The sequence below is a fragment of the Wyeomyia smithii genome, chromosome 3 (genome assembly GCF_029784165.1).
Source record: "Wyeomyia smithii strain HCP4-BCI-WySm-NY-G18 chromosome 3, ASM2978416v1, whole genome shotgun sequence".
Lineage (NCBI taxonomy): Eukaryota > Metazoa > Arthropoda > Insecta > Diptera > Culicidae > Wyeomyia > Wyeomyia smithii.
The window spans coordinates 203,621,993-203,645,001 of record NC_073696.1 but is presented as its reverse complement, the minus strand read 5'-3'; the positions used below and the strand labels follow the sequence as shown (position 1 = coordinate 203,645,001).

Sequence of the window (23,009 nt, the reverse complement as noted above, 5' to 3'; positions counted from 1 at the left end):
CGACGGTACCAACATTGCGGATCGGACTAAAAGAGGAAGTCAAACAAAGACAAAGTACATGAAAGAAAGGCATTAACCTCCCCATCCATATATTACAAAAGTTCACATCAATGAACAACGTAATTCTTATTCCCTAACAAAAAAAAACCTCCCACCTCGAGTTCAGGTTAGTGGTGAGAAAATAAAAAGTGAGCGACGAGTCCGTGTAACTGGGCTCACTGGTGAATTCTTCGGCACATTATGGCAGAAAATCGCGCATACTTCGGTCCCTACAGGAAACTCTGATCGAGTAGAATTCGATGCCGCACCTAGTTCACCATCCACAGAACACCGATCAGACCGGTTGTCCTCTACGGCCATGACCAACGCGCCCTTGCGAAAGGTTCTGCGTCTATTGATCGTCCACCCCGTAATATTGGCAGGTTGCGGTGGGCTGGACATGTCGTGAGGATGTTGGACGACAGCCCGGTAAAGACGGTTCTAAGGACCCTATGCAGACTGCAAAGCTAGGGATCTGCAGCCATGAACCGTACCCCACATCACGTCTTAAGACAGTTTGGTAAGGTAAGATTTCGCGGATATTGTAATATTGTTGACAACAAAATTACAATTCGACAACAAATAATGAATACACCTAGTATATAAAGAATATACACAAACCAACAATAGCTCCACAGAAGATATATTTGTTACTATTCCAAATCACACATGGAAAGCAGGATTCCCATTTCAGATATACTAGTATGTAGAAATAGCATAGTAGAACTCCGTTGTTTTAAAACTCTAGTGTCGTGTCGATTTTTTAAGAACCTTCTTCAAATTGAAAAGCATTTCACAGCTTGAAATTCGGCCCCCTGCCAAATACTGGCGAATACTTCGTTCGAAAAATGTTATCTTTGTAAGCGCCATTTTTAACTGAAAAAATATGACATGTTGGTGTACGTTTGTAATATGATTTCCTTTTAATTTACCTCGCAAAGAGTAGCTGATTGTAGTGTTTTTTGGTTGTGTATTTTAGCATAATGGTTTAGAAAGCATTGCCTCTTTTTAAAAAGAATCTACAAAGTTATTTTTTGTTATCCAGACTTAGCGTGCCAAAGGACTACAAATTTAGCTCACCCCACAGCATTTAATTTCTTTATCCTCAAAATCTTCCTTCGGTAGAGTGCTATATTGTTTCAGTAGAGTTATCAGTTTACTTCGAAGTACACTCAGTATATGAACGAATGTACATCGATAAAACTCTTTGTGTAGCACAATGTCATCATAATCAGCTAGGATTCCTTTCAAATCCGCCGTTAATGTCACTAACTGTCGAACATATTGATTAATTGTTTTATAAATGTTGTGCCTTTATTGCATTACCATTTCATTTTGAACTGGATCAATTATATCAAAATTTGCCACCATGTTTTAATCTGGCTCTGGTGTATTCTGACAGAACGGCTGACCGTGAGTGACTGCCAAAGGCAAAGCAATTCCCAGATTAGAAAACGAAACTATGCATGTTATGTAATGCAATCGGCAAAAGTTCGTCTTTAATTCTCGAAGTCGCTTGGAAAGCATTCTCAAAAAAAAATTTTTTTTTCTGCAAAAGCTTTGAGAGATATAGGGTATCGAACGTCTTCGGCAGTAGTTTTCTGTGGCAGGTTTTCTGCAACAATCTTATGCAAAACCCGGCCGGAGAAAACCATTGCCAATAGCGTTCGATGCTCTATCTGAAACCACAAATTATCCCTGATTCTTCTCACAAAAATGCAAATGGGAGTATAAGAATGCCGTTTTAAGTAGATATTGATTGTACCGCTCATACCTACACGTCATTCGGTCGGCGCCACAGCAAGCTACATGGTATTGTAAACGAAACAAATTCCGTTATAAACCATGCAAAACACAAACACGGTGAAAGGAAGGTAGTTCCGCATAAACTCATATAAAATCCTTTCTCATACAATCAATCTCGTATAACGATCATTGAAACGTCGATTCACTTTGCATTGGGGCAGTACTGTTCAGGATGTCGACAATGAAAGATTTCTTTTTGCGGCCTACATTCGATTCGGTAGAAGAGGCGCAACAATGGGATAAGGTGAGATATGAAAATTCAAGTGCAGGCATCTATTGACCCCACTCTAAATCGCAGTTGCAGAGAACTATCAACCACACTAAACAATTTAACGTGGACTTCGACCAGATTGTTGTGCACAAAGATCTCTACGGAACGTTTTTTTATTACTACTTGCAAGAGATTCGCTACCGGATAATTCAGATCTTGTCGGAATTCACTGTAGTTGAATGGCGAGAACCAAAACCGGATAAGGAGCCCGATCCATTCGCAGGATTCGGTCAACCACAACCCAAAGCAGTGCCGAAAGAAGCAAAGGAGCTGGTCATTCCCGAGTACGGTATCCGAGTGAAGGGTTACAAGGAAAAGCTACCGCTCGAATGCTGCGGACAGCAATTTAAAACATTGACAATGCTACGAACACATTACCACGCTGAACACGAGAAGCACTATCTTTTCGAGGCAAACACGTGCGAGGTCAGTATATTGGCTCTGGCATCATCTGCTGTGTGTGGCCCATCGTCATCAATTGCAACGCTTTAAACTAAACAAAACAAACATTCATTACGCTTTTATTTTATTTTTAGATGAAGGCTGCAATTCTCAAAATGTGTGTCTTTCGACATGAACTAGACAAATTCGTGCGGAGTGGTATTAAATCGAACGGCACGCTGAGCTTTTTCCTGCTGAAAATTTTACGGAAAATTATTCCTATTATTCGATATTAAGTTGTTCTGAGTTAGGGTTAAGCTACATCGATGTTTATGTATTGATCTAAATTACGTAAAATAAATAAAAGATAAGTGAATTGAAAAATCAAACTGTATAAAGTTGTAAAATAAAAGACTAGTAGGAGAAGATTTTTGCAGAATTGTTTATTATAGAGCAATAATATTAAGAAAAGTCTGTGATATTTATCCCGGTCAAGGTCAATATCATAGTTATTTTTCTGCTCATGAGAAAACTCAAGAAAGAACCATAACTGGAAAAAACAAAGTCTTGCATACCTCACCAATCAGACGAGAGCCAGGGTAGTGTTCGAATCTGGGCTGTGTTTCGCCAGTTTCCCTGGCGTCTTATCACCCGCATGTCTCCTTCGACCTGGTCAAACCATCGTGCACCCAGCGCTCCTCTATTTCTGATGCCGGTTGGAATGCTTAAGAGAAGCTTCACAAGGATTTCACAAGGTTGTCGCCCGGCATTCTTACGACGTGACCGCCCCATCGCAGGCTTATCGCCAGATGTGCAATGGGTTCCTCTCCGAGCTGCGCGTGTAGCTTATGGTTAATGCATGTGCCTTCGTACTGCACCACTGCAGCACCTCCTGTTGTTGTCGCCGAGAAGTGTTGTTGTCTCGCTTCCGAGGTGGACTACCCGCATAGCGCCAACTTCATGCGTCGTCGTACTTGATTTAATCGAAGTTTCTTCCGGAGTGAAAAAATAGGCACAATTTCCAACATGGATGCGTGTCTGGATCTTTTTGCTGGTGTTTTTGTCGGCGGTTACCAGACCCTGAATACACAAAATTGTCGACCGCCTCAAGTTCATCGCCGTCTACTTTTACTTCGTCTATTCCACTTCTCCTTGGAACTACCCTCTGGTATGTGTTTAGTTTTCAACGCATTTATTTGCTGTCCGATTCGGTTGGCTTTTGCTTTTAATGGGTGTAGGTTTGCTACGGGTGTTGACCTGGAACAGCAAACAGGAAAGTCCATTACCTTGTCTCAACCCTCTGCGCGATTCAAAGGGGCTGGAGAGTATCCCCGAAACACGCACGTAGCACATCACTTTCGCCATAGTGGCCTTCATCAAACGCGATAGTATATCAATGAATCTGGAATTGTGCATGATCTGCCATGGCTGTTCTCGATCGACTGTGTCATAGGCCACCCTAAAGTCAATGAAGATGCGGAGTGTGTGAACGTTGTATTCATAACATTTCTGTAAAATCTGTCAGATCGAAAAGATCAGGTCCGCGGACGCACGGGCGTCCATAAAGCCCGCTTGGTACTGGCCCACGAACCTCATGTTCAAAGATGATAGACGACGGTATCTTCGAGAGTATTTTGTAGTCAGTATTGATAAACGAGATACCGCTCCAGGTATCTATCGAAGTAATCCTTCCACCTGTCAACCATCTTGCTAGCTCTCGTAAGAAGGTTCTCATCCACGTCGTTGAACATGTCGGCTTGCGGCGCAAAACCTCAGCGAGGCTGGTTTACCTTCTCATGGAACTTCCACTTTTTTCGAAAATGGGTTTTTCATGCCAATTCGTTTATTATTCCAAGACCTATCCTTTGGTATCTTCCTCTTCGTTTTTACTTATTCGTACCTTGCATAAAATCAAAAAAAAAACAAAGTGACGTAGGCACCATTTCAATACAAAAATTCAAAGAAATGCATTCGTTTTTGGGCCGTACTGAAAAACTGATCACTTCGATCTACGTCACAATGTCATCTCACGGCAGCATACATGTCCTCGAAGGAGAACAGCTCGCCCTTCCCTGTCGGTATACGACAAAGTTCCCATTCCAGTACCACGTGTAGGTAGGGATAGCAAATGCTAGGCATTATGCTTTGAAACACGCTGGGTCTTTTGAGCCCAGAACTTAAAAACAATCCGTATGCACGACTAAATCTCCAAAAATAACTTATAATATAAGGAAAAAAGTTATCGTAAATGCTTCTCAAGTATTACAGAAATAACATATAATATAAGGAAAAAAGTATGCCTTAATGCTTTTCAAGCATTACATAAAGAAAAGAACGTCTCGTTTTTTCTATTATATTTGAATATTACATTTTTCTTAATTCTCTGACCTTCCACGATTTTTTTATTTCAAGTTTTAATTTTAAGGTTTTTATTTCGTCTTACCAGTAACAAAGTTTTATTGAATTCTGAGACAAAATTCTGCAAAAAACCAATCAAAAGAGGAATTTAAGAAAAATATATCCAGGTCTAACCTTAGTTATCAACAATTGGAGTTGAACTTCAACGTTCACCCTTTTAATTAAAGAAAATAACGTGAAATGTTTGTTGACACACTTAATTAACTGCGCTTCTAATAAACAACTTGAGTTATAGTAATGTTAATGTACGGAAATGCCCACAATATGAGGTAAACAAACGCTCCTAAAGTTGGTATCTAACGTCACAATTTTGTTTGGCAAATCACCAACAGCACAAATTAAAATTCTAACAGCAGCAGAGGTTGTTCAATTCAATGACACGACAGTCGCCGCCTGATTGGCGTGTCAGATTCGTCATACACCATACGGAAACGACGACCGACGAGACTCGTTAACCGATCGGTCTATGTTATACGATCATACTAGATCAATTTAATTTCCTTCATGCCTTTCGATAGCATCTCATTATTAGCTGAGCCTCAGTGGCTTTTGGATGTGAAACAAACGCATTAATTCGTGCAAACTGTGATAAAGTGATTGTCTCTTAGCAAATCTTACATATTGGTTGAAAGAGAGGGAAAATCTCAATTCACAAGCCGAAATATGCCGGTGAAAAAGAAGGTTGTAAAAAAGGGGGCAGCTGCTCCTCCTCCAGAGCCCGAGCCGGAGCCAGAGCCTGAGCCAGAGCCCGTTGCTGAAGAACCAGAAGAAGAATCAGAAGAAGAGGAAGCGGAGGAAGAGCCACTCTCCGAAGAAGAAGCTGGGGCGTCCAAATTTGAGCTGGTAGAACCACATCGTGGCATTATGGATTATAGAATAACCATAAATCTCATATCTTGCAGTTACACGACTTCATGCGAGTGACAAAGGATTTCTTAGATCAGTATGATGCCATGGTGGAAAACAGGAACCAAAACCGATCTTTGTTTCTCAAAAACTTGAATCCGTTGAGAGAGATCATGATAGCTGTACTTCACCAATTCATTATGAATGAACTGCCGAGGGAGGATTACCTCTGTTTGCATATAAAATGCTGTGGGGTACGTTGAGTCTTTCGAAACATTGGACCGATCGCTATATCTAAATTTATAAAAATGGAACTTCGTTAAATTTATCATCTTTTTACAGGAAAAACTACTCAACAACGAAGAATTCACGTTACATTACGAAGAAACTCATAAAAAAGAAAACAGACGCATTACACTGCCAGAGGTAAGCAAATGTACTAGGAATCATATTTATAGTCAGTCATAATGACTTTAATCTCGTTCAAATAGATACAAACAATTGCTGCCTATCGCAAATGGTGCCGGAAGTACAAGGTCAGAGGAAGGGTTGTTAACAAGGAGTTACTGTTTGTGCTCAGGCGACTGCTGCGGAAAACCAACACCATTCTGGCAGGAGCATGAAAAATACCTATAAACACTTTATCGTATTTCTTTACTCGACTGTTGTCTTGCTTAAAGCTTGCCAACAACTGTTTATGATAAATAAATAATAAGACTATTTGTGAGCAGGAGATCATTACAGAAGAATGACAAGGTTTTTGATTACTTTTTTCCGAGCCTTTCCTAAATTGTCTGAAAATAAGCACGATTTGCTCTGAACGTAACATAAATCTGCATCGTATTTATTAAAGACAATGGGAAGTCGAAACAGCATGGTTTAAAAAAATGTACCGCAATTAGCATCAACAGAAAATAGAAACTCAATAGATCAGCGGTTCTCAACCTTTTTTTGTCCCTTGGCGATTTTTTTCATATCGACTGTACCCCATGGCCTCGAATGTTCTCGCAGAGTCGGAGAGAGTAGTGGTAGATCTTGTTGTAGTAGTCTAGTTCAGGTCTCAAATTGAACTATGGTCTGTTTGATTGCTTCAGTCATGTGTTAAGAGCACATTGAACAACAAATAAAGTATAATAAAGAAAAATGGCTTTGTCCGCCATTGCTGATTTTTCTTTCGCGTACCCTCTAAGAGTTCTCGAGTACTCCCAAGGGAACGCGTACCCCAGGTTGAGAACCGCTGCGATACATCGATTTTTTTTCAAGACAATGTCTGCCGTCTTTATACTTAGTTTCCGCAGGAACAAGCTGGTACTACACAGTTTTCACTTATCAGGACTCCGTTCATCAATAGTATAAAGGGCTATTCCCACTGCTTCCGTTCCGGGACCGGGCCGTGGCTGTTCCGCGTGTCGTCCGGGCTCGTTTGAGATTGATTGCATGCGTTCTTATGAACGCATTCACACCGACGCGCCGTGCCCAGACCGGGACAGAGTTGAGTTGCCGTCGTGCTGCCGCAGTGCGAGAGAAAAACTATCGTTGCCGACGATACTTTGTGTTGGCCGGAGAGTGCACGGAAGGCACTCGGGTGGATGCGTGTATGTTGTAGTGACATATTTCGCGCGGAGTGAGCTGCGGTATGAAAAAAAGAGAAAGACGTTCTTTCACATACACACATCAACATTTCTCAGCCAGAGCGCAGCGCAGGCACGGTTCAAGCACGGCGCAGTGTGAATGCATGAAAAGTCCCGGACGAGCCCGGTCCCGGCCCGGTCCCGGAACGGAAGCAGTGGGAATAGCCTTTAAGACTTTTTAAGTCCGATATAAAAAAATTGTAAGAAATAAAACTATAACGAACTATAAAAACTGAAGTTAACATTGCATTGATATTCAGGACTAATATTATTAATTCAAGTTCCTAGCAAAAAATATCTGGATGACAAAAAGCTTATCGATAGAGTTCGTTACTTTGTCATAAAAAATAGTTGGAAAAAATATTCATTCATATTACGGTGCCAATCACTTACATGGAAAAAAGTAATCAAAAACACCCTGCGCAAAATTTTAGCTTGATCGGACTTAAAACGGGGTGGCGCAGTGATTAAAGTTTGACCTTGAGAAATTCGAAAAATTACCAAAATCATGAATTTTTTCTTCAGTTGATCTCGACGTTTCATGCATTTTTGAGCCAAAGCAAATCAAAGCCTTTCTTGGTGCATTTATGAGCCATCTGGCACCAAAAAAAATTTCAAAAACTGGAATTTCATGCATCCCATTCCGTTGGGTTAATTTTTGGATTTTTGAAGGCCAAAATTCAATCGCTTTGCGCCACCCATTCTAGGTTCGATTGAGTTGAAATTTCGCACAGGGTGTTTTTTCGGGCAGGTGAACATTTTGTATAGGGTTTCTCAAAATGACCATTTTGGTTGGCACCCCAGCCTATATAGTTGTGCACAGATTCCAAACAAACTTTCCAGAAACGCCAGGACGCTGCTAAAACTGCTTGAAAAGGGAGTTTCACGAAAATTTTATTGAACCGCTTCAAATAACAAAATAAAACAGATGTGAAGAATGCCAAACTGTTTTTCAAGTCTTTAGAACGACTTCTATTTAAATTGCAAAATTCCAAATTGAATTTTTTTAGAATTAGAAACCAAAGGAAAAAAATAGTCCAGCGTTGAGAAGTAATAAGGCTTATATTGAAATTAAAAGTTGGTCTCAAGGTACGAGCCAATTGTCGTAGGTTCGAACCTCGACTTGAGAGAGACTATTATTGTCAGAAGGATCGTAGCGCTAGTCTCGCAACTATCCTGTACAATAAACAGCTGGATGCGAAATCTGTATTTAATAAACAGAGTCGTATTACAAAAGCTTCGGCAAGAATCTCGTCTCTTTTGAAATACAAGATCGAGCCGAGTCTATTCGACTCTTGTAATAGAACCCATAACCTGACTGACAGAGTATTAACAGTTGAAAAATATAGGAATTTATATGAATCGTTAACAGCTGTCAATTTGACAAGATATCAAAAGACCGAGGAAATTATACAGTCAGGTTTTTTTACGCGAATTTTTTTACGAGGGTTTCTTTACGCGGATTTTTTAATTCACGTGGTTTTTTAACGGATTTTTGAATTTACGCGGTTTTTTAAACGGATTTTTGAATTAACGCGGGTTTTTTTTACGCGATACCGCGCTAATTCAAAAAATGTTCCCGGATTTTAGAATTTACGTGGGTTGGGAAACAAAAACGTCTACGTCTTGAGTGAAAGACTTAGTCAAAAAAGAACCCTCCGCCCTGCGAAAGATCCGAAATGACCGACGCGTTTTGACAATGGCTAAAGGCACGAAATTGCGCAGGAATGGTTAAAAAGCTATAATCTGTTTAGGGCAACTAATTTGACCAGTCTATTGCCTCAGAAAGGGTCAAAAAAGGATTACTAGTAAAAATATTTATCTATAAAAACAAGGACCTAGAAACAAAAAGTCGCGCGCCAATATTAACCCTCTAGTGCCCAAGTTTAGTTTTCAGACGAACTTCGAAAAAATCATTATGAATTTTCATAAACATGTTTTAAGTATTTCTTGAAGCTTTTTAGAGGTTTAAATGAAGGCCGTTTAAAGGCGGCTCTGGGCACTAGAGGGTTAAAAAAATTGGAAATGGAGGCATGCTAATAAAGAGTTTTTGGGGTACTGGAACCCGAAAGAAGGGAATCCGGTAACAGAATGAATTGTTGTTCATATTTTTTTTAATATAAAACAAGTATTACTAGAGCGATAGTGACAATTCACAACCATCAACATTTATCAGAATTTTATACTGATTAAAAAATAAAATTCACCAACTAAGCTAGGGACAGTGCTTACAGACTTTGAGTTGGTTATATCAAATAAAAGTGCAAACATTTAGCCGAAACAGAGAAAATCGAATTAAAAAAATATTATTTGTCGTTTACCTACCGGACTGCTCGCTAACAAAATATAGCAGTTCAAAGTATCGCCGCTCAATGCATGAGTCACTGTTAATTCTTTATTACCTTTATTTTTGCTTATTGTATTTGCCAAATCAAGTCATCAACACTGATGTATGTTTGTGAACATCAACAAAGTTTAGATATAAATTTAGCTATGATTCTGAAAAATTCAAGTGAATTCTCTAAACTGATACTAAGCCATGCCAAAACACGAGTCAACGTGAGCGAAAATAACTCCTTTGTCCGGATGGAAATTGTCCCACCGCAGTGATTTGGTAGGACACTTTTACTCTTAGTCGACTTATTGCGTTTTATACGTTTGGATGAACAAAAGTCAGCTGATGGTGCAGTCTAAGGAATTCTTTCGGAAACGAACTCTGGACTTCAGTGATAAATATCGCAATGTAACGTGAGCCAAAATAACACGCAGACAAAACAAGAAATTTTCAAAACAATTTGCATTTTTTAAACAGCTGACAAAGTTTACAACTGATGTGGAACATTTCCTGGAGGAGTTCGATATGGTGGTGGAGCACAGAAGCGTCTATCGACGCAACTATCAGCGTCACCTGCAGGAAATCGAAAGTAACTTGATATTGTTACTTAGTAAGTTTAACCAAATTGATCGTGAGAAAACAAAGAATCAACTGTTTAAAGAATTGTTCTGCTGTGGGGTTTGTATAAACACGTATTCAATTATATGCACTATGTAATTATTCCTTCAATAATGTTCAGACTCTCTTCGAAGATTACGATGAACTCCGAGAGCATTATTTTCGATACCATTACACACCACGACTAGTGCACCCAAATATAGTGGAGGTAACCAAATATCTAAATGAAAGTAGTTCTGAAAGCTGTGCTTATACATATTTTCCTACAGCTTGAATCGGGTCATGGAAAGCTGGAGCACTTTCGAAATCGTTTGCAAGAGTACCTGGATTACGGGACAGAGCATTCTGCGGTGTTGCTGGTCAACATGAAGAAATTATTAAAGAATATACGCCGAACTATACTTAACGATGAATTAGCCAGAAGCAACAAGGTGGAAAAACCAGATTATCTTATCTACAGATGGAGAGAATATCGACCGAAACAATAGGATTGAAATTTAGTTTACCAAAATGACCTTCAATTCATTTGATATGTAATTTTTCTGGTGATTTTGTGGCTCCTAACTGAAATGAATTTATATTAATTAAAATACCAATAAATATATTTCAAATTGGTGATACGCGAGAGTAATATTTCATTTATAAAAAATTCTTCAGTTACCGAACTTTCCCTAACAAATCCGGCTCCGACATTTGTTCACAGCTTTAAAGTAAGTGATTGCTTGGTGGAAAATGTTTTAGTTATTTTGCGTCAGACTCAATGCCTTTAAGATAATTTTAAAGCAGTAACTTTGGTGTTTGAGCTTTATTAATTATCAATTTGAGAACATTTTTTGTGTTCCTAAACGCCATGATTCGAAAAAAATACATTTTTCAATTTCGCATACTGTGTTTGCGAACACCCAATAATTGTGAATTGTGAGAACTTGGAGATAACACTGGTTAACAAAAGCGAGAAAAAGATTCCCAGAAAAGATTATAGCTTTTTAACAATTTCTGTGAATTTTGGAGTCCCTAGTGAATGCAGAAGTGCGTCAAAAGGCCGCAGAGTAATTGATCACCGGATTCATAGCTACTACGTTGGCTCAAACCCATTTAAGTCTCTGAAAAAGTTATCTTTTCCAGGGGCAATAAAATTCAAAGAAATGGTTGAAAAGCTATAATATTTAAGGGCAACTGTTTTTCGCTTTTGTTGTTTGTTTTTTTTTTCGCACATGACAAGGAATATAACGCCTTGTTCAGCAATATCATTAAAAATTTAATTTTAAGTAGCGAGATAGTATTTTCAACAGATTTCGTCATCTAATCGCATGTATGTGTACCTGAGCAAATAATCTACTATATAAAAATGGAATTCCGTAACGCTTGATCTTATTGATATTATTCCCTCAGTCTCTGAGGTGTACAGTATTCATCATCATTTTGAATCGTTCTAAATCAAAAATAATAAGCGGTGACATGTTTTTTTTTACATTAAAATGCTTGTTGATGTTCAGAAAAAACATTTGAGGGAAAATGAAAAATATATGATTACAAAAACTTGAGATGTTATTCACAAAACTACGTAAAACATGCAAAATTATGAGTTTTTATGCTGAATTTGCCTTTAAATCAAAATTCAAAGCGATGACATGTGGTTATTTTTTCATTAAAATGTTTGTTAACGTTCAGGAAAGACATTTGAGGAAAAGTAAAAAGTATCTGATTACAAAAACTTGAGATGTTATTCACAAAACTACGTAAAACATGCAAAATTATGACTTTTTATGCTGAATTTGCATCTAAATCAAAATTCAAAGCGATGACATGTGGTTATTTTTCCATTAAAATGTTTGCTAACGTTCAGGAAAGACATTTGAGGAAAAATAAAAAGTATCTGATTACTAAAACTTGAGATGTTATTCACAAAACTACGTAAAACATGCAAAATTATGACTTTTTATGCTGAATTTGCCTCTAAATCAAAATTCAAAGCGATGACATGTGATTATTTTTTAATTAAAAAGTTTGTTAACGTTCAGGAAAGACATTTGAGGAAAAATAAAAAGTATCTGATTACTAAAACTTGAGATATTATTCACAAAACTACGTAAAACATGCAAAATTATGAGTTTTTATGCTGAATTTGCCTTTAAATCAAAATTCAAAGCGATGACATGTGGTTATTTTTTCATTAAAATGTTTGTTAACGTTCAGGAAAGACATTTGAGGAAAAGTAAAAAGTATCTGATTACAAAAACTTGAGATGTTATTCACAAAACTACGTAAAACATGCAAAATTATGACTTTTTATGCTGAATTTGCCTCTAAATCAAAATTCAAAGCGATGACATGTGGTTATTTTTCCATTAAAATGTTTGCTAACGTTCAGGAAAGACATTTGAGGAAAAATAAAAAGTATCTGATTACTAAAACTTGAGATGTTATTCACAAAACTACGTAAAACATGCAAAATTATGACTTTTTATGCTGAATTTGCCTCTAAATCAAAATTCAAAGCGATGACATGTGATTATTTTTTAATTAAAAAGTTTGTTAACGTTCAGGATAGACATTTGAGGAAAAAAAGTATCTGATTATTAAAACTTGAGATAGTATACACAAAACTACGTAAAACATGCAAAGTTATGACTTTTTATGCTGAATTTGCCTCTAAATCAAAATTCAAAGCGATGACATGTGATTATTTTTCCATTGAAATGTTTGTTAACGTTCTAGAAAGACATTTGAGGAAAAATAAAAAGTATATGATTACTAAAATTTAAGATATTATTCACAAAACTACGTAAAACATGCAAAATTATGACTTTTTATGCTGAATTTGTCTCTAAACCAAAATTCAAAGCGATGACATGTGATTATTTTTTCATTAAAAAGTTTGTTAACGTTCAGGAAAGACATTCGAGGAAAAATAAAAAGTATCTGATTACTAAAACCTGAGATATTATTCACAAAACTACGTAAAACATGCAAAATTATGACTTTTTATGCTGAATTTGCCTTTAAATCAAAATTCAAAGCGATGACATGTGGTTATTTTTTCATTAAAATGTTTGTTAACATTCAGGAAAGACATTTGAGAAAAAGTAAAAAGTATCTGATTACTAAAACTTGAGATATTATTCACAAAACTACGTAAAACATGCGAAATCATGAGTTTTTAGCTGAATTTGCCTCTAAATCAAAATTCAATGCGATGACATGTGATTACTCTTTCATTAAAATGTTCGTTCGTTTTGAGGAAAAATAGAAGGTATCTCAATGCTGAAGTTGAGATATAATTCACAAAACTACGTATGTTTGAAGATGATTTATGTATACAGCACAACAATATCGCACGCTAGCCTTCTAATAGCGTTCTTGATCATCCAGATTAGTTGGGAGAATTCGTTATCTATATTGTTTTTAGCACATTTTGCATGTTGTTAGATAAGTACAACGTTCCACCGTGTCCCAGTGCTGAGCCGAAGAAAATCTTTTCGACCTGATCGGGGATTGAACCCGATATCACAACCGTGTGAGAGCCAATCGACATCGCTAACCACAGAGCCACGGGGAATACAGAATACAGAAAAACCCATCAAAATACTTTTTTTGAAATTTATACGTATTATACAGTCCCTCTACAATTATGGGTCAGTCAACGTGTTGCCTGAAAGTTCAAAAATGAATATAAAATCGGAAAAATTATCAACCACGAATGCTTTACTATCTATTTCTGTGTTCTGATGTATACTTTCGATCGACAATTAGTTTTATTGCAGCTGATGTGTGTAAATCGGTTAGGAAGAAAAATATCATTTGCATAGCAAAAGACACAATTATGGGTCGCTTTCGGCATTCAAGATCATTTAGTCTATAAAATCATCAAAAAAAGTTATCTAAAAAGTTATTTCATTGTTGTAAAAGCTTGATAATGTTGTAAAAGCTTGATCATTTCATTAAGTCGTGATGTATTATCATGCAAAAGTAATAAAAACACCGCAAAATGTAGCATTTCTACAATTATGGGTCACTTTACTTAATGCACGGAGCAGAATTATTTTTTTCGGTGACATTTTCAAAATGAAATCATTTCAATCGTGTGAATAAGGTTACAAGTGAGTGCCAATAAAAATAGAAATAAAAAATGGCGACTTCCGATTCCAGCAAAATAACTAAAGAGCTATTTGGCCAACAATTTCAATACTTCCAAAAGTAGAACTCCTTACGTCTTTTTGAAATCCAAAATGGCGACTTCCAGTTTCTGTAAATCAGCCTTAAATCACAAAATGCAATCCAATAAGGAAACTTCCGTTCTGTGCGTTCTCGGAATATTGAAGTACTAAAAGTGATGATGGACATATAAGATGTGAAATATTTTTTAAGTGGGTTGAGCTAATGCAACAATGAAGCAAACAAAAAATCTTGGCTTCGAAACCTTTGATCCCGTGCATCGCCGGGAGCGTTCAACTAGTCTACTATATAAAAATGGAATTCCGTAACGCTTGATCTTATTGATATTATTCCCTCAGTCTCTGTGGTGTACAGTAATCATCATCATTTTGAATCGTTCTGAATCAAAAACAATAAGCGGTGACATGTAGGTTTTTTAACATGAAAATGTTCGCTGATGTTCAGGAAAGACATTAGTTATAAAAAAATAGTTATCTAATTACTAAAACTTGAGATATTATTCACAAAACTACGTAAAACATGCAAAATTATGACTTTCTGTGCTAAATTTGCCTCTAAATCAAAATTCAAAGCGATGACATATGATTCTTTTTTCACTAAAATGTTTGTTAATGTTCAGGGAAGACATTCGAGGAAAAATAATTAGTATCTGATTACTAAAACTTGAGATATTATTCACAAAACTACGTAAAACATGCAAAATTATGACTTTTTATACTGAATTCGTCTCCAAATCAAAATTCAAAGCGATGACATGTGATTCTTTTTTCATTAAAATGTTAGTTGATGTTTAAGAAAGATATTTGAGGAAAAATAATAGGTATCTAATTACTAAAACTTGAGATATTATTCACGAAACTACGTAAAACACGCAAAATTATGACTTTCTGTGCTAAATTTGCCTCTAAATCAAAATTCAAAGCGTTGACATATGATTTTTTACACTTAAATGTTTGTTAATGTTCAGGAAAGACATGTGAGGAAAAATGATTAGTATCTGATTACTAAACTTGAGATTTTATTCACAAAACTACGTAAAACAAGCAAAAATATGCCGAATTTGCCTCTGAATCGAAATTTCAAGCGATGACATGTGATTTTTTTTACATTAAAATGTTTGTAAACGTTTAGGAAAGACAGTTGAAGGAAAGTAACAAGTATCTGTTTACTAAAACTTGAGATTTTATTCACAAAACTACGTAAAACTTGCAAAATTATGACTTTTAATGCTGAATTTGCCTCTAAAACAAAATTGAAAGCCATGACATGGGGTTCTTTTTTCATTAAAACGTTTGTTAATGTTCAGGAAAGACATTTGAGGAAAAATAAATAGTTTATGATTACTAAAACTTGAGATATTATTCACAAAACTACGTGAAAATGCAACTTTATGACTTTTTATGCTGAATTTGCCTCTAAATCAAATTTGGAAGCGATGATAGGTGATTTTTTACATTAAAATGTTTGTAAACGTTTAGGAAAGACATTTGAAGGAAAGTAACAAGTATATGTTTACTAAAACTTGAGATTTTATTCACAAAACTACGTAAAACATGCAACTTTATGAATTTTTATGCTGAATTTGCCTCTAAATCAAAATTCAAAGCGATGACTTGTGATTTTTTTTACATTAAAATGTTTATAAACGTTTAGGAAAGACATTTGAAGGAAAGTAACAAGTATCTGTTTACTAACACTTGAGATGTTATTCACAAAACTACGTAAAACTTGCAAAATTATGGCTTTTTATGCTGAATTTGCCTCTAAAACAAAATTTAAAGCCATATTTTTATGTGTTTTTTTTTACATTAAAATGTTTGTAAACGTTTAGGAAAGTCATTTGAAGGAAAGTAACAAGTATCTGTTTACTAAAACTTAGGATTTTATTCACAAAACTACGTAAAACTTGCAAAATTATGACTTTTTATGCTGAATTTGCCTCTAAAACAAAATTTAAAGCCATGACATGTGATTCTTTTTTATCTAAAACGTTTGTCAATGTTCAGGAAAGACATTTGAGGAAAAATAAATAGTATATGATTACTAAAACTTGAGACATTATTCACAAAACTACGTGAAACATGCAACTTTATGACTTTATGATGAATTTGTCTCTAAATCAAAATTTAAAGCGATGACATGTGATTTTTTTTAACATTAAAATGTTTGTTAACGTTCAGGAAAGACAGTTGAAGAAGAGTAACAAGTATCTGTTTACTAAAACTTGAGATTTTATTCACAAAACTACGTAAAACAAGCAAAATTATGACTTTTTATGCTGAATTCGCCTCTAAATCTAATTCCAAAGCGATGACATGTGATTCTTTTTTCATTAAAATGTTTGTCAACGTTCAGGAAAGATGTGTAAGGAAAAATAATTAGTATCTGATTACTAAAACTTGAGATGTTATTCACGAAACTACCGAAAACACGCAAAATTATGGCTTTCTGTGCTAAATTTGCCTCTAAATCAAAATTCAAAGCGTTGTCATATGATTTTTTGTCACTGAAATGTTTGTTAACGTTCAGGAAAGACATGTGAGGAAAAATAATTAGTATCTGATTACTAAACTTGAGATTTTATTCACAAAACTACGTAAAACAAGCAAAAATATGCCGAATTTGCCTCTAAATCGAAATTTCAAGCGATGACATGTGATTTTTTTACATTAAAATGTTTGTAAACGTTTAGGAAAGACAGTTGAAGGAAAGTAACAAGTATCTGTTTACTAAAACTTGAGATTTTATTCACAAAACTACGTAAAACTTGCAAAATTATGACTTTTAATGCTGAATTTGCCTCTAAAACAAAATTTAAAGCCATGACATGTGGTTCTTTTTTCATTAAAACGTTTGTTAATGTTCAGGAAAGACATTTGAGGAAAAATAAATAGTTTATGATTACTAAAACTTGTGATATTATTCACAAAACTACGTGAAGCATGCAACTTTATGACTTTTTATGCTGAATTTGCCTCTAAATCAAATTTGGAAGCGATGATAGGTGATTTTTTACATTAAAATGTTTGTAAACGTTTAGGAAAGACATTTGAAGGAAAGTAACAAGTATATGTTTACTAAAACTTGAGATTTTATTCACAAAACTACGTAAAACATGCAACTTTATGAATTTTTATGCTGAATTTGCCTCTAAATCAAAATTCAAAGCGATGACTTGTGATTTTTTTTACATTAAAATGTTTATAAACGTTTAGGAAAGACATTTGAAGGAAAGTAACAAGTATCTGTTTACTAACACTTGAAATTTTATTCACAAAACTACGTAAAACTTGCAAAATTATGGCTTTTTATGCTGAATTTGCCTCTAAAACAAAATTTAAAGCCATATTTTTATGTGTTTTTTTTTACATTAAAATGTTTGTAAACGTTTAGGAAAGACATTTGAAGGAAAGTAACAAGTATCTGTTTACTAAAACTTAGGATTTTATTCACAAAACTACGTAAAACTTGCAAAATTATGACTTTTTATGCTGAATTTGCCTCTAAAACAAAATTTAAAGCCATGACATGTGATTCTTTTTTCATTAAAACGTTTGTCAATGTTCAGGAAAGACATTTGAGGAAAAATAAATAGTATATGATTACTAAAACTTGAGACATTATTCACAAAACTACGTGAAACATGCAACTTTATGACTTTTTATGATGAATTTGCCTCTAAATCAAAATTTAAAGCGATGACATGTGATTTTTTTTTTACATTAAAATGTTTGTTAACGTTCAGGAAAGACATTTGAAGAAAAGTAACAAGTATCTGTTTACTAAAACTTGAGATTTTATTCACAAAACTACGTAAAACAAGCAAAATTATGACTTTTTATGCTGAATTCGCCTCTAAATCTAATTCCAAAGCGATGACATGTGATTCTTTTTTCATTAAAATGTTTGTCAACGTTCAGGAAAGATGTGTAAGGAAAAATAATTAGTATCTGATTACTTAAACTTGAGATGTTATTCACGAAACTACCGAAAACACGCAAAATTATGGCTTTCTGTGCTAAATTTGCCTCTAAATCAAAATTCAAAGCGTTGTCATATGATTTTTTTTAACTGTTGTTAACGTTCAGGAAAGACATGGGAGGAAAAATATTGAGTATCTGATTACTAAAACTTGAGATTTTATTCACAAAACTACGTAAAACTCGCAAAATTATGACTTTCTATGCTGAATTTGCCTCTAAATCTAATTTAAAAGCGATGACATGTGATTTTTTTTTCATTAAAATGTTTGTTTATTTTAAAATATAAAATGTATGTTTGAAGATGATTTTCTGTATACAGCACAACAATATTGCAGCCTTCTAATAGCGCTCTCGATCAACCAGATTAGTTGAGAAAATTCGTTATCGATATTGTTTTAGCACATTTTGCATGTTGTAGGATAAGAACAACGATACACCGTGCCCCAGAGCTGAGTCGAGAAAAATTGCAGATCGAAAAGATTCTCGACCTGATCGGGGATCGAACCCGATATCACAACCGTGTGGGAGCCAATCGACATCGCTAAACACAGAGCCACGAGGACCACATACAGCATACAGTATACAGAAAATCACCGAAAAATATTTTTTTAAATTTATACGTTTTTATACGATTACATGCGAAACTTTGACTTTTTATGCGCAATTCGCCTCTGAATCAAAATTCAATGATTTGTTTTTTTTGCAATAAAATGTTCGTTGTTCTTTCATCTACAATTTTTTTTGCAGAATAACCCATGTCTCGAGTATGAACAATTTACATTTCTGATGTTTTCGTAGTTTTGTGAATAGTTACATTTTACGGCATTCCATTTACTTTTGTACTTTTGCATTTGAATTTGATTTTTATTAGAGAGCTTTTAACCAGAAGGTCATTCAGCTCTTAATCTTACTGTTTTACTTTTTTCCGTTAATCCAAACTAGAACTCACATTTAGCTGCAGGAAAGGTTACGATTCATTTGTTTGAATATCGATTAAGAGGCAGCTTAAGCATTAAAAATCTTTTATTTTCTTATTTTCTACAAAGTTTTGTGGATTAAAAAATGGCGACTTCCAGTTTCAGGAAAATAACCTAAAGTGATATATGGCCAAAAATTTCAATACTTCCGAAAGTGGACCTCCATACGTCATTTTATAGCGATGACACAATTTTTTTTTCGTTAAAATGTTTGTTAACGTTCAGAAAAGATATTTGAAGAAAAATAACAAGTATCTGATTACTAAATTTGATATATTATTCACAAAACTACATGAAACATGCAAATTTATGACTTCTAAAGTGATATTTGGCCAACAATTTCATTACTTTCGAAAATGGAACTCCATACGTCATTTTGAAACCCAAAATGGTGACTTCCAGTTTCTGTAAATCAGCCCAAAATCACAAAAAACAATCCAATATGGGTATTTCCGTTCTGCACGTTCTCAGAATATTGAAGTAGGGTATCGAACGTCTTCGTCAGTGGTTTTCTTCGGTAGTTTTACTGGTGCAATCTTATGCAAAAAAGGTCCGAAAAAAACCACTGACGAAGACGTTCGACACCCTACTTAAAGAGATGATGGAAGTATAAGATGTAAATTATATTTTTGAAGTGAGTTGAGCTAATGCAGCAATGAAATATAAAAAAAAATCTATCTTTGAAACCTTTGATCCCGAGCATCGCCGGGAATGTTCAACTAGTAAACAAATAATTAAAATAGTTCATCTTCGGAAATGAAAGTTGATCGTTGGAAAAACGTCACAATCTGTTCAACAATCTATTTTAGGTAACAGTCTTAACCCTAAACACAAGCTTAAATCGTCACTTCATTCGCGTGACGTTTCACTGCACTAGAAAGTTCGTGCCAAAATCTAGCCTTTTCTATAGATCAGAACAAAACAGGTGCGCCATCAATCGGATTTAAAATAGTCGCTTGTCACAAGCTGCTTCCATCAATTTGTGATCAGTACTACTTCCTCCCTTTCTGAGATCGGATCTAAAGTTCGAGACGAGGACACGAAATGGTTGCAAAACCGAAAGTTTTCATCAGAATTGACTACCGGAAACGGGCACTAGAAAAATATCAAAATGTAAAAAAAAATCTAAACATTTCGGAAAAGAAAAAAACACTAATCGCGTATTCTGCCTCAAATAGCTTGCTAAATTCGCAACCGATCTGGAACACTTCTTGGAGGAATTTGACAGTATAGTGGGTAAACAGCGGGTTCCTCCTCAACGTTATCACCGCTTGTTCAACGATATCGGAGAGACTGTTAAAAAATTGCTGGCCAAGTATGAATCCATTAGCCAGTACAGTTGCTGGAATCAGAAATACGAAGAACTATTCTGCTGCTCGGTAAGTTTGGCTAATTGATTGAATGATATGCTTACTTATGGTACGTTTTTCTATACCAAGCAGCAGTTGTTCGTTGATTTTGACGAATTTAGAGAACACTATTTGAAGTGTCACTACACACCGCGTATAGTGGATGATAAAGTCATACAGGTGCGTAAAAGTGAAAACTAAATCGATAATTATAATACAAATAAAATTCATTTGTGGTTATAGTTACAATCGGCACGAACTAAGCTAGAAATTATGCGAGTTTTGTTGGAGGAATATTTGAGAGTTGGGTCTGAATACACAGCCGTCATAGATGTCAATTTGAGGAAACTATTAGCAAAAGTAAGTCGAACTTATGGACTAGTGGACGAATCCGAATAAACAACAGATTTCTTAATAATTTAAAGCAATACAAAACAGATTTATTGTCAACAGAATGACAGAGTAAAAATAAAACAGTGTAATAAATTTCACGGAACAAATACTTTTTTTGTATTGAGCGAAAAAAAATCCCTTAAGTGAATTAATTTATTAATTGTGAACGTTCAACCAAATTTGAATGTAGATCAAATGCTATCCTATTTCAAGCAACATTTTAGTGTTTTATGAGGCAGTTTTTATATAGCTCTAATCATTTCAATCACAAAAAAATAATTTAGCAAACATGACAAGTTGTTTTTCCGTGTTGGGTATCTTCGTCACTGCGACCAATTTTCGATTCGATATTTTGTGGCATTACGACATGATAAATGAAACTAAATCCAATTTAAAGTTTCTATTTGGTAAAAAAATATAGGGTATCGATTGTCTTCGGCAGGTTTCGAGTCGACACCCTACCTACAATAATTTTGAAATTTCTTCAGCACTTAGCATCTAAATTACAAAGATTTGAGAAACTTAGTGCGCTCGTGGTATAAATTGTAATTTTGTTTAGAATTAGAAAAAATATTGTTATATTGATTTTTTTTTTGTGTCATGTGTTTTGATTGATTGATCGTACATGATAACGAGAACAAAGTGTCAACTGATGAATTTACGATCATAAATGGATGATGAAAAATGACATAAGACTGAAAATAATAAAACGATGGCACGCATTATTTAAACTATCTAGAACCGCAAAACTTAAAACAAAAACAAAAACGCTATTGATGAAGGAATGTTGCAATTTTTGTAACCTTTTCAATGCTCATTCACCATATGAAAACTGCTCAGTTTTTCTGATCGTTAAACGGAGTCGGTGGTTACTTTGTCAATGACCAATTAATACTAAATTACGATATATCAAACTATTATTGATTTCTGTTTTTTTTTGTAAGATTTGGACCACTACGACCATTATTTTGATCTTATGTGGGATTTCTGGTTGAAATAAACGGGAGGATAAGCCTTGCTGCTACATTTCGATTCGGAAATCGACCTTCTGTTTATTATATACAGACTTCGCGGTACAACTGTTTTAGTGTACAGGACACTTACTAGCGCTACGATCTTACTGCCACTAACAGTCTCTCCCGAGCTGGGACTCGAACCTACGACGACTGGCTTGTTAGACCATCTGGAAGGGGAGGATAGGTAACCTAAAAAGTCTAATTCGCAAATGAAGCAAGTAGCTTCCCTTGAACTTTCATGCTGATTAGAAGTACGGATAAAATGTTAACCGAACTTTAATTTCAGGGGTTTTAAAGTTCACGTGTGGAGGCGATCGAGCAGTTTTTTATGAACTTTCAATTTGCTTTCGAGTATTGACGATACTTTATTGAGAATGAAGTTCAGTTTGTAAGTAATGCGTCCTGTTGCACAGCGAGAAAGTTCCGCGGGACTAAATCTGAAACTTATGTGAACTTCACTTCACTTTGTTGAGTGAAATTCGAACTTCTGGTTGCTTGGATGATGTGGGGTAGGGTGTCCCAAAATTACGTTTTGTTAGATAATCTGGGGGCTCAACCGGAAAATGATTGGTTATGGTGTAACAAAAAAACTTTTGCATAGCGATAACTCTGGAAAATGTTTAGTCGATGTGCTAATTCAAGTATTATGAAAAAATTCAAAAAATTCTCTTATTTTATCACTTAAAAATTCCGTAAAACCGAACCAAACTAAAGAAAAAAAATCTTACGGCTTGTTGTGGTTCAAATTTCATTGTTACAAATTTTTTAGC

The 23,009-nt window shown here is 35.1% G+C and overlaps 5 protein-coding genes across 6 annotated transcripts; 4 read left to right on the top strand and 1 right to left on the bottom strand.

The window, feature by feature from the left end:
* Positions 1-673: 673 nt before the first annotated feature.
* On the bottom strand, positions 674-1,455 carry LOC129731793 (uncharacterized). Its single transcript, XM_055692101.1, has 4 exons — positions 1,366-1,455; positions 1,120-1,311; positions 972-1,058; positions 674-915 (listed from the first exon to the last, which is right to left on the bottom strand). The coding sequence occupies exons 1-4, from the start codon at positions 1,408-1,410 to the stop codon at positions 784-786; spliced, it is 456 nt and encodes a 151-aa protein (XP_055548076.1). The 5' UTR covers positions 1,411-1,455; the 3' UTR covers positions 674-783.
* A 440-nt stretch (positions 1,456-1,895) lies between these two features.
* On the top strand, positions 1,896-2,941 carry LOC129730727 (uncharacterized). 2 transcript variants are annotated; one of them, XM_055690280.1, is made up of 4 exons: positions 1,896-1,913; positions 2,007-2,089; positions 2,144-2,542; positions 2,653-2,941. In XM_055690280.1, exons 2-4 carry the CDS (start codon positions 2,018-2,020, stop codon positions 2,791-2,793), a joined length of 612 nt encoding a protein of 203 aa, XP_055546255.1. In that variant the 5' UTR covers positions 1,896-1,913; positions 2,007-2,017; the 3' UTR covers positions 2,794-2,941. The 2 variants fall into 2 exon arrangements, with proteins under 2 accessions (XP_055546255.1, XP_055546254.1); XM_055690279.1 differs by lacking the exon at positions 1,896-1,913 and having other exon boundaries at positions 1,943-2,089.
* A 2,388-nt stretch (positions 2,942-5,329) lies between these two features.
* On the top strand, positions 5,330-6,510 carry LOC129729917 (nucleolin-like). The gene is made up of 4 exons (XM_055688829.1): positions 5,330-5,758; positions 5,818-6,015; positions 6,104-6,187; positions 6,253-6,510. The coding sequence occupies exons 1-4, from the start codon at positions 5,579-5,581 to the stop codon at positions 6,382-6,384; spliced, it is 594 nt and encodes a 197-aa protein (XP_055544804.1). The 5' UTR covers positions 5,330-5,578; the 3' UTR covers positions 6,385-6,510.
* A 3,430-nt stretch (positions 6,511-9,940) lies between these two features.
* On the top strand, positions 9,941-10,970 carry LOC129731710 (uncharacterized). The gene is made up of 4 exons (XM_055691927.1): positions 9,941-10,135; positions 10,205-10,405; positions 10,467-10,553; positions 10,615-10,970. Exons 1-4 carry the CDS (start codon positions 10,055-10,057, stop codon positions 10,831-10,833), a joined length of 588 nt encoding a protein of 195 aa, XP_055547902.1. The 5' UTR covers positions 9,941-10,054; the 3' UTR covers positions 10,834-10,970.
* Positions 10,971-20,353: 9,383 nt separating this feature from the next.
* On the top strand, positions 20,354-21,330 carry LOC129730719 (uncharacterized). The gene is made up of 4 exons (XM_055690268.1): positions 20,354-20,594; positions 20,660-20,860; positions 20,924-21,010; positions 21,074-21,330. The coding sequence occupies exons 1-4, from the start codon at positions 20,526-20,528 to the stop codon at positions 21,227-21,229; spliced, it is 513 nt and encodes a 170-aa protein (XP_055546243.1). The 5' UTR covers positions 20,354-20,525; the 3' UTR covers positions 21,230-21,330.
* Positions 21,331-23,009: the final 1,679 nt, after the last annotated feature.

Excerpts from the sequence above, each read along its gene's own strand:
- LOC129731793 (XM_055692101.1), bottom strand. The coding sequence starts at position 1,410 with ATGGTGGCAAATTTTGATATAATTGATCCAGTTCAAAATGAAATG. Across the intron at positions 1,312-1,365 it reads ATCCAGTTCAAAATGAAATG|TTAGTGACATTAACGGCGGA; the intron begins GTAATGCAATAA and ends TATGTTCGACAG. Across the intron at positions 1,059-1,119 it reads AAGAAATTAAATGCTGTGGG|ATTCTTTTTAAAAAGAGGCA; the intron begins GTGAGCTAAATT and ends ATAACTTTGTAG.
- LOC129729917 (XM_055688829.1), top strand. The coding sequence starts at position 5,579 with ATGCCGGTGAAAAAGAAGGTTGTAAAAAAGGGGGCAGCTGCTCCTCCT. Across the intron at positions 6,016-6,103 it reads TGCATATAAAATGCTGTGGG|GAAAAACTACTCAACAACGA; the intron begins GTACGTTGAGTC and ends ATCTTTTTACAG. Across the intron at positions 6,188-6,252 it reads GACGCATTACACTGCCAGAG|ATACAAACAATTGCTGCCTA; the intron begins GTAAGCAAATGT and ends TCGTTCAAATAG.
- LOC129731710 (XM_055691927.1), top strand. The coding sequence starts at position 10,055 with ATGAACAAAAGTCAGCTGATGGTGCAGTCTAAGGAATTCTTTCGGAAA. Across the intron at positions 10,136-10,204 it reads TCAGTGATAAATATCGCAAT|CTGACAAAGTTTACAACTGA; the intron begins GTAACGTGAGCC and ends TTTTTTAAACAG. Across the intron at positions 10,406-10,466 it reads AAGAATTGTTCTGCTGTGGG|ACTCTCTTCGAAGATTACGA; the intron begins GTTTGTATAAAC and ends AATAATGTTCAG.
- LOC129730727 (XM_055690280.1), top strand. The coding sequence starts at position 2,018 with ATGTCGACAATGAAAGATTTCTTTTTGCGGCCTACATTCGATTCGGTA. Across the intron at positions 2,090-2,143 it reads AGGCGCAACAATGGGATAAG|TTGCAGAGAACTATCAACCA; the intron begins GTGAGATATGAA and ends TCTAAATCGCAG. Across the intron at positions 2,543-2,652 it reads TCGAGGCAAACACGTGCGAG|ATGAAGGCTGCAATTCTCAA; the intron begins GTCAGTATATTG and ends TTTTATTTTTAG.
- LOC129730719 (XM_055690268.1), top strand. The coding sequence starts at position 20,526 with ATGGTTGCAAAACCGAAAGTTTTCATCAGAATTGACTACCGGAAACGG. Across the intron at positions 20,595-20,659 it reads CACTAGAAAAATATCAAAAT|CTTGCTAAATTCGCAACCGA; the intron begins GTAAAAAAAAAT and ends TGCCTCAAATAG. Across the intron at positions 20,861-20,923 it reads AAGAACTATTCTGCTGCTCG|CAGTTGTTCGTTGATTTTGA; the intron begins GTAAGTTTGGCT and ends TATACCAAGCAG.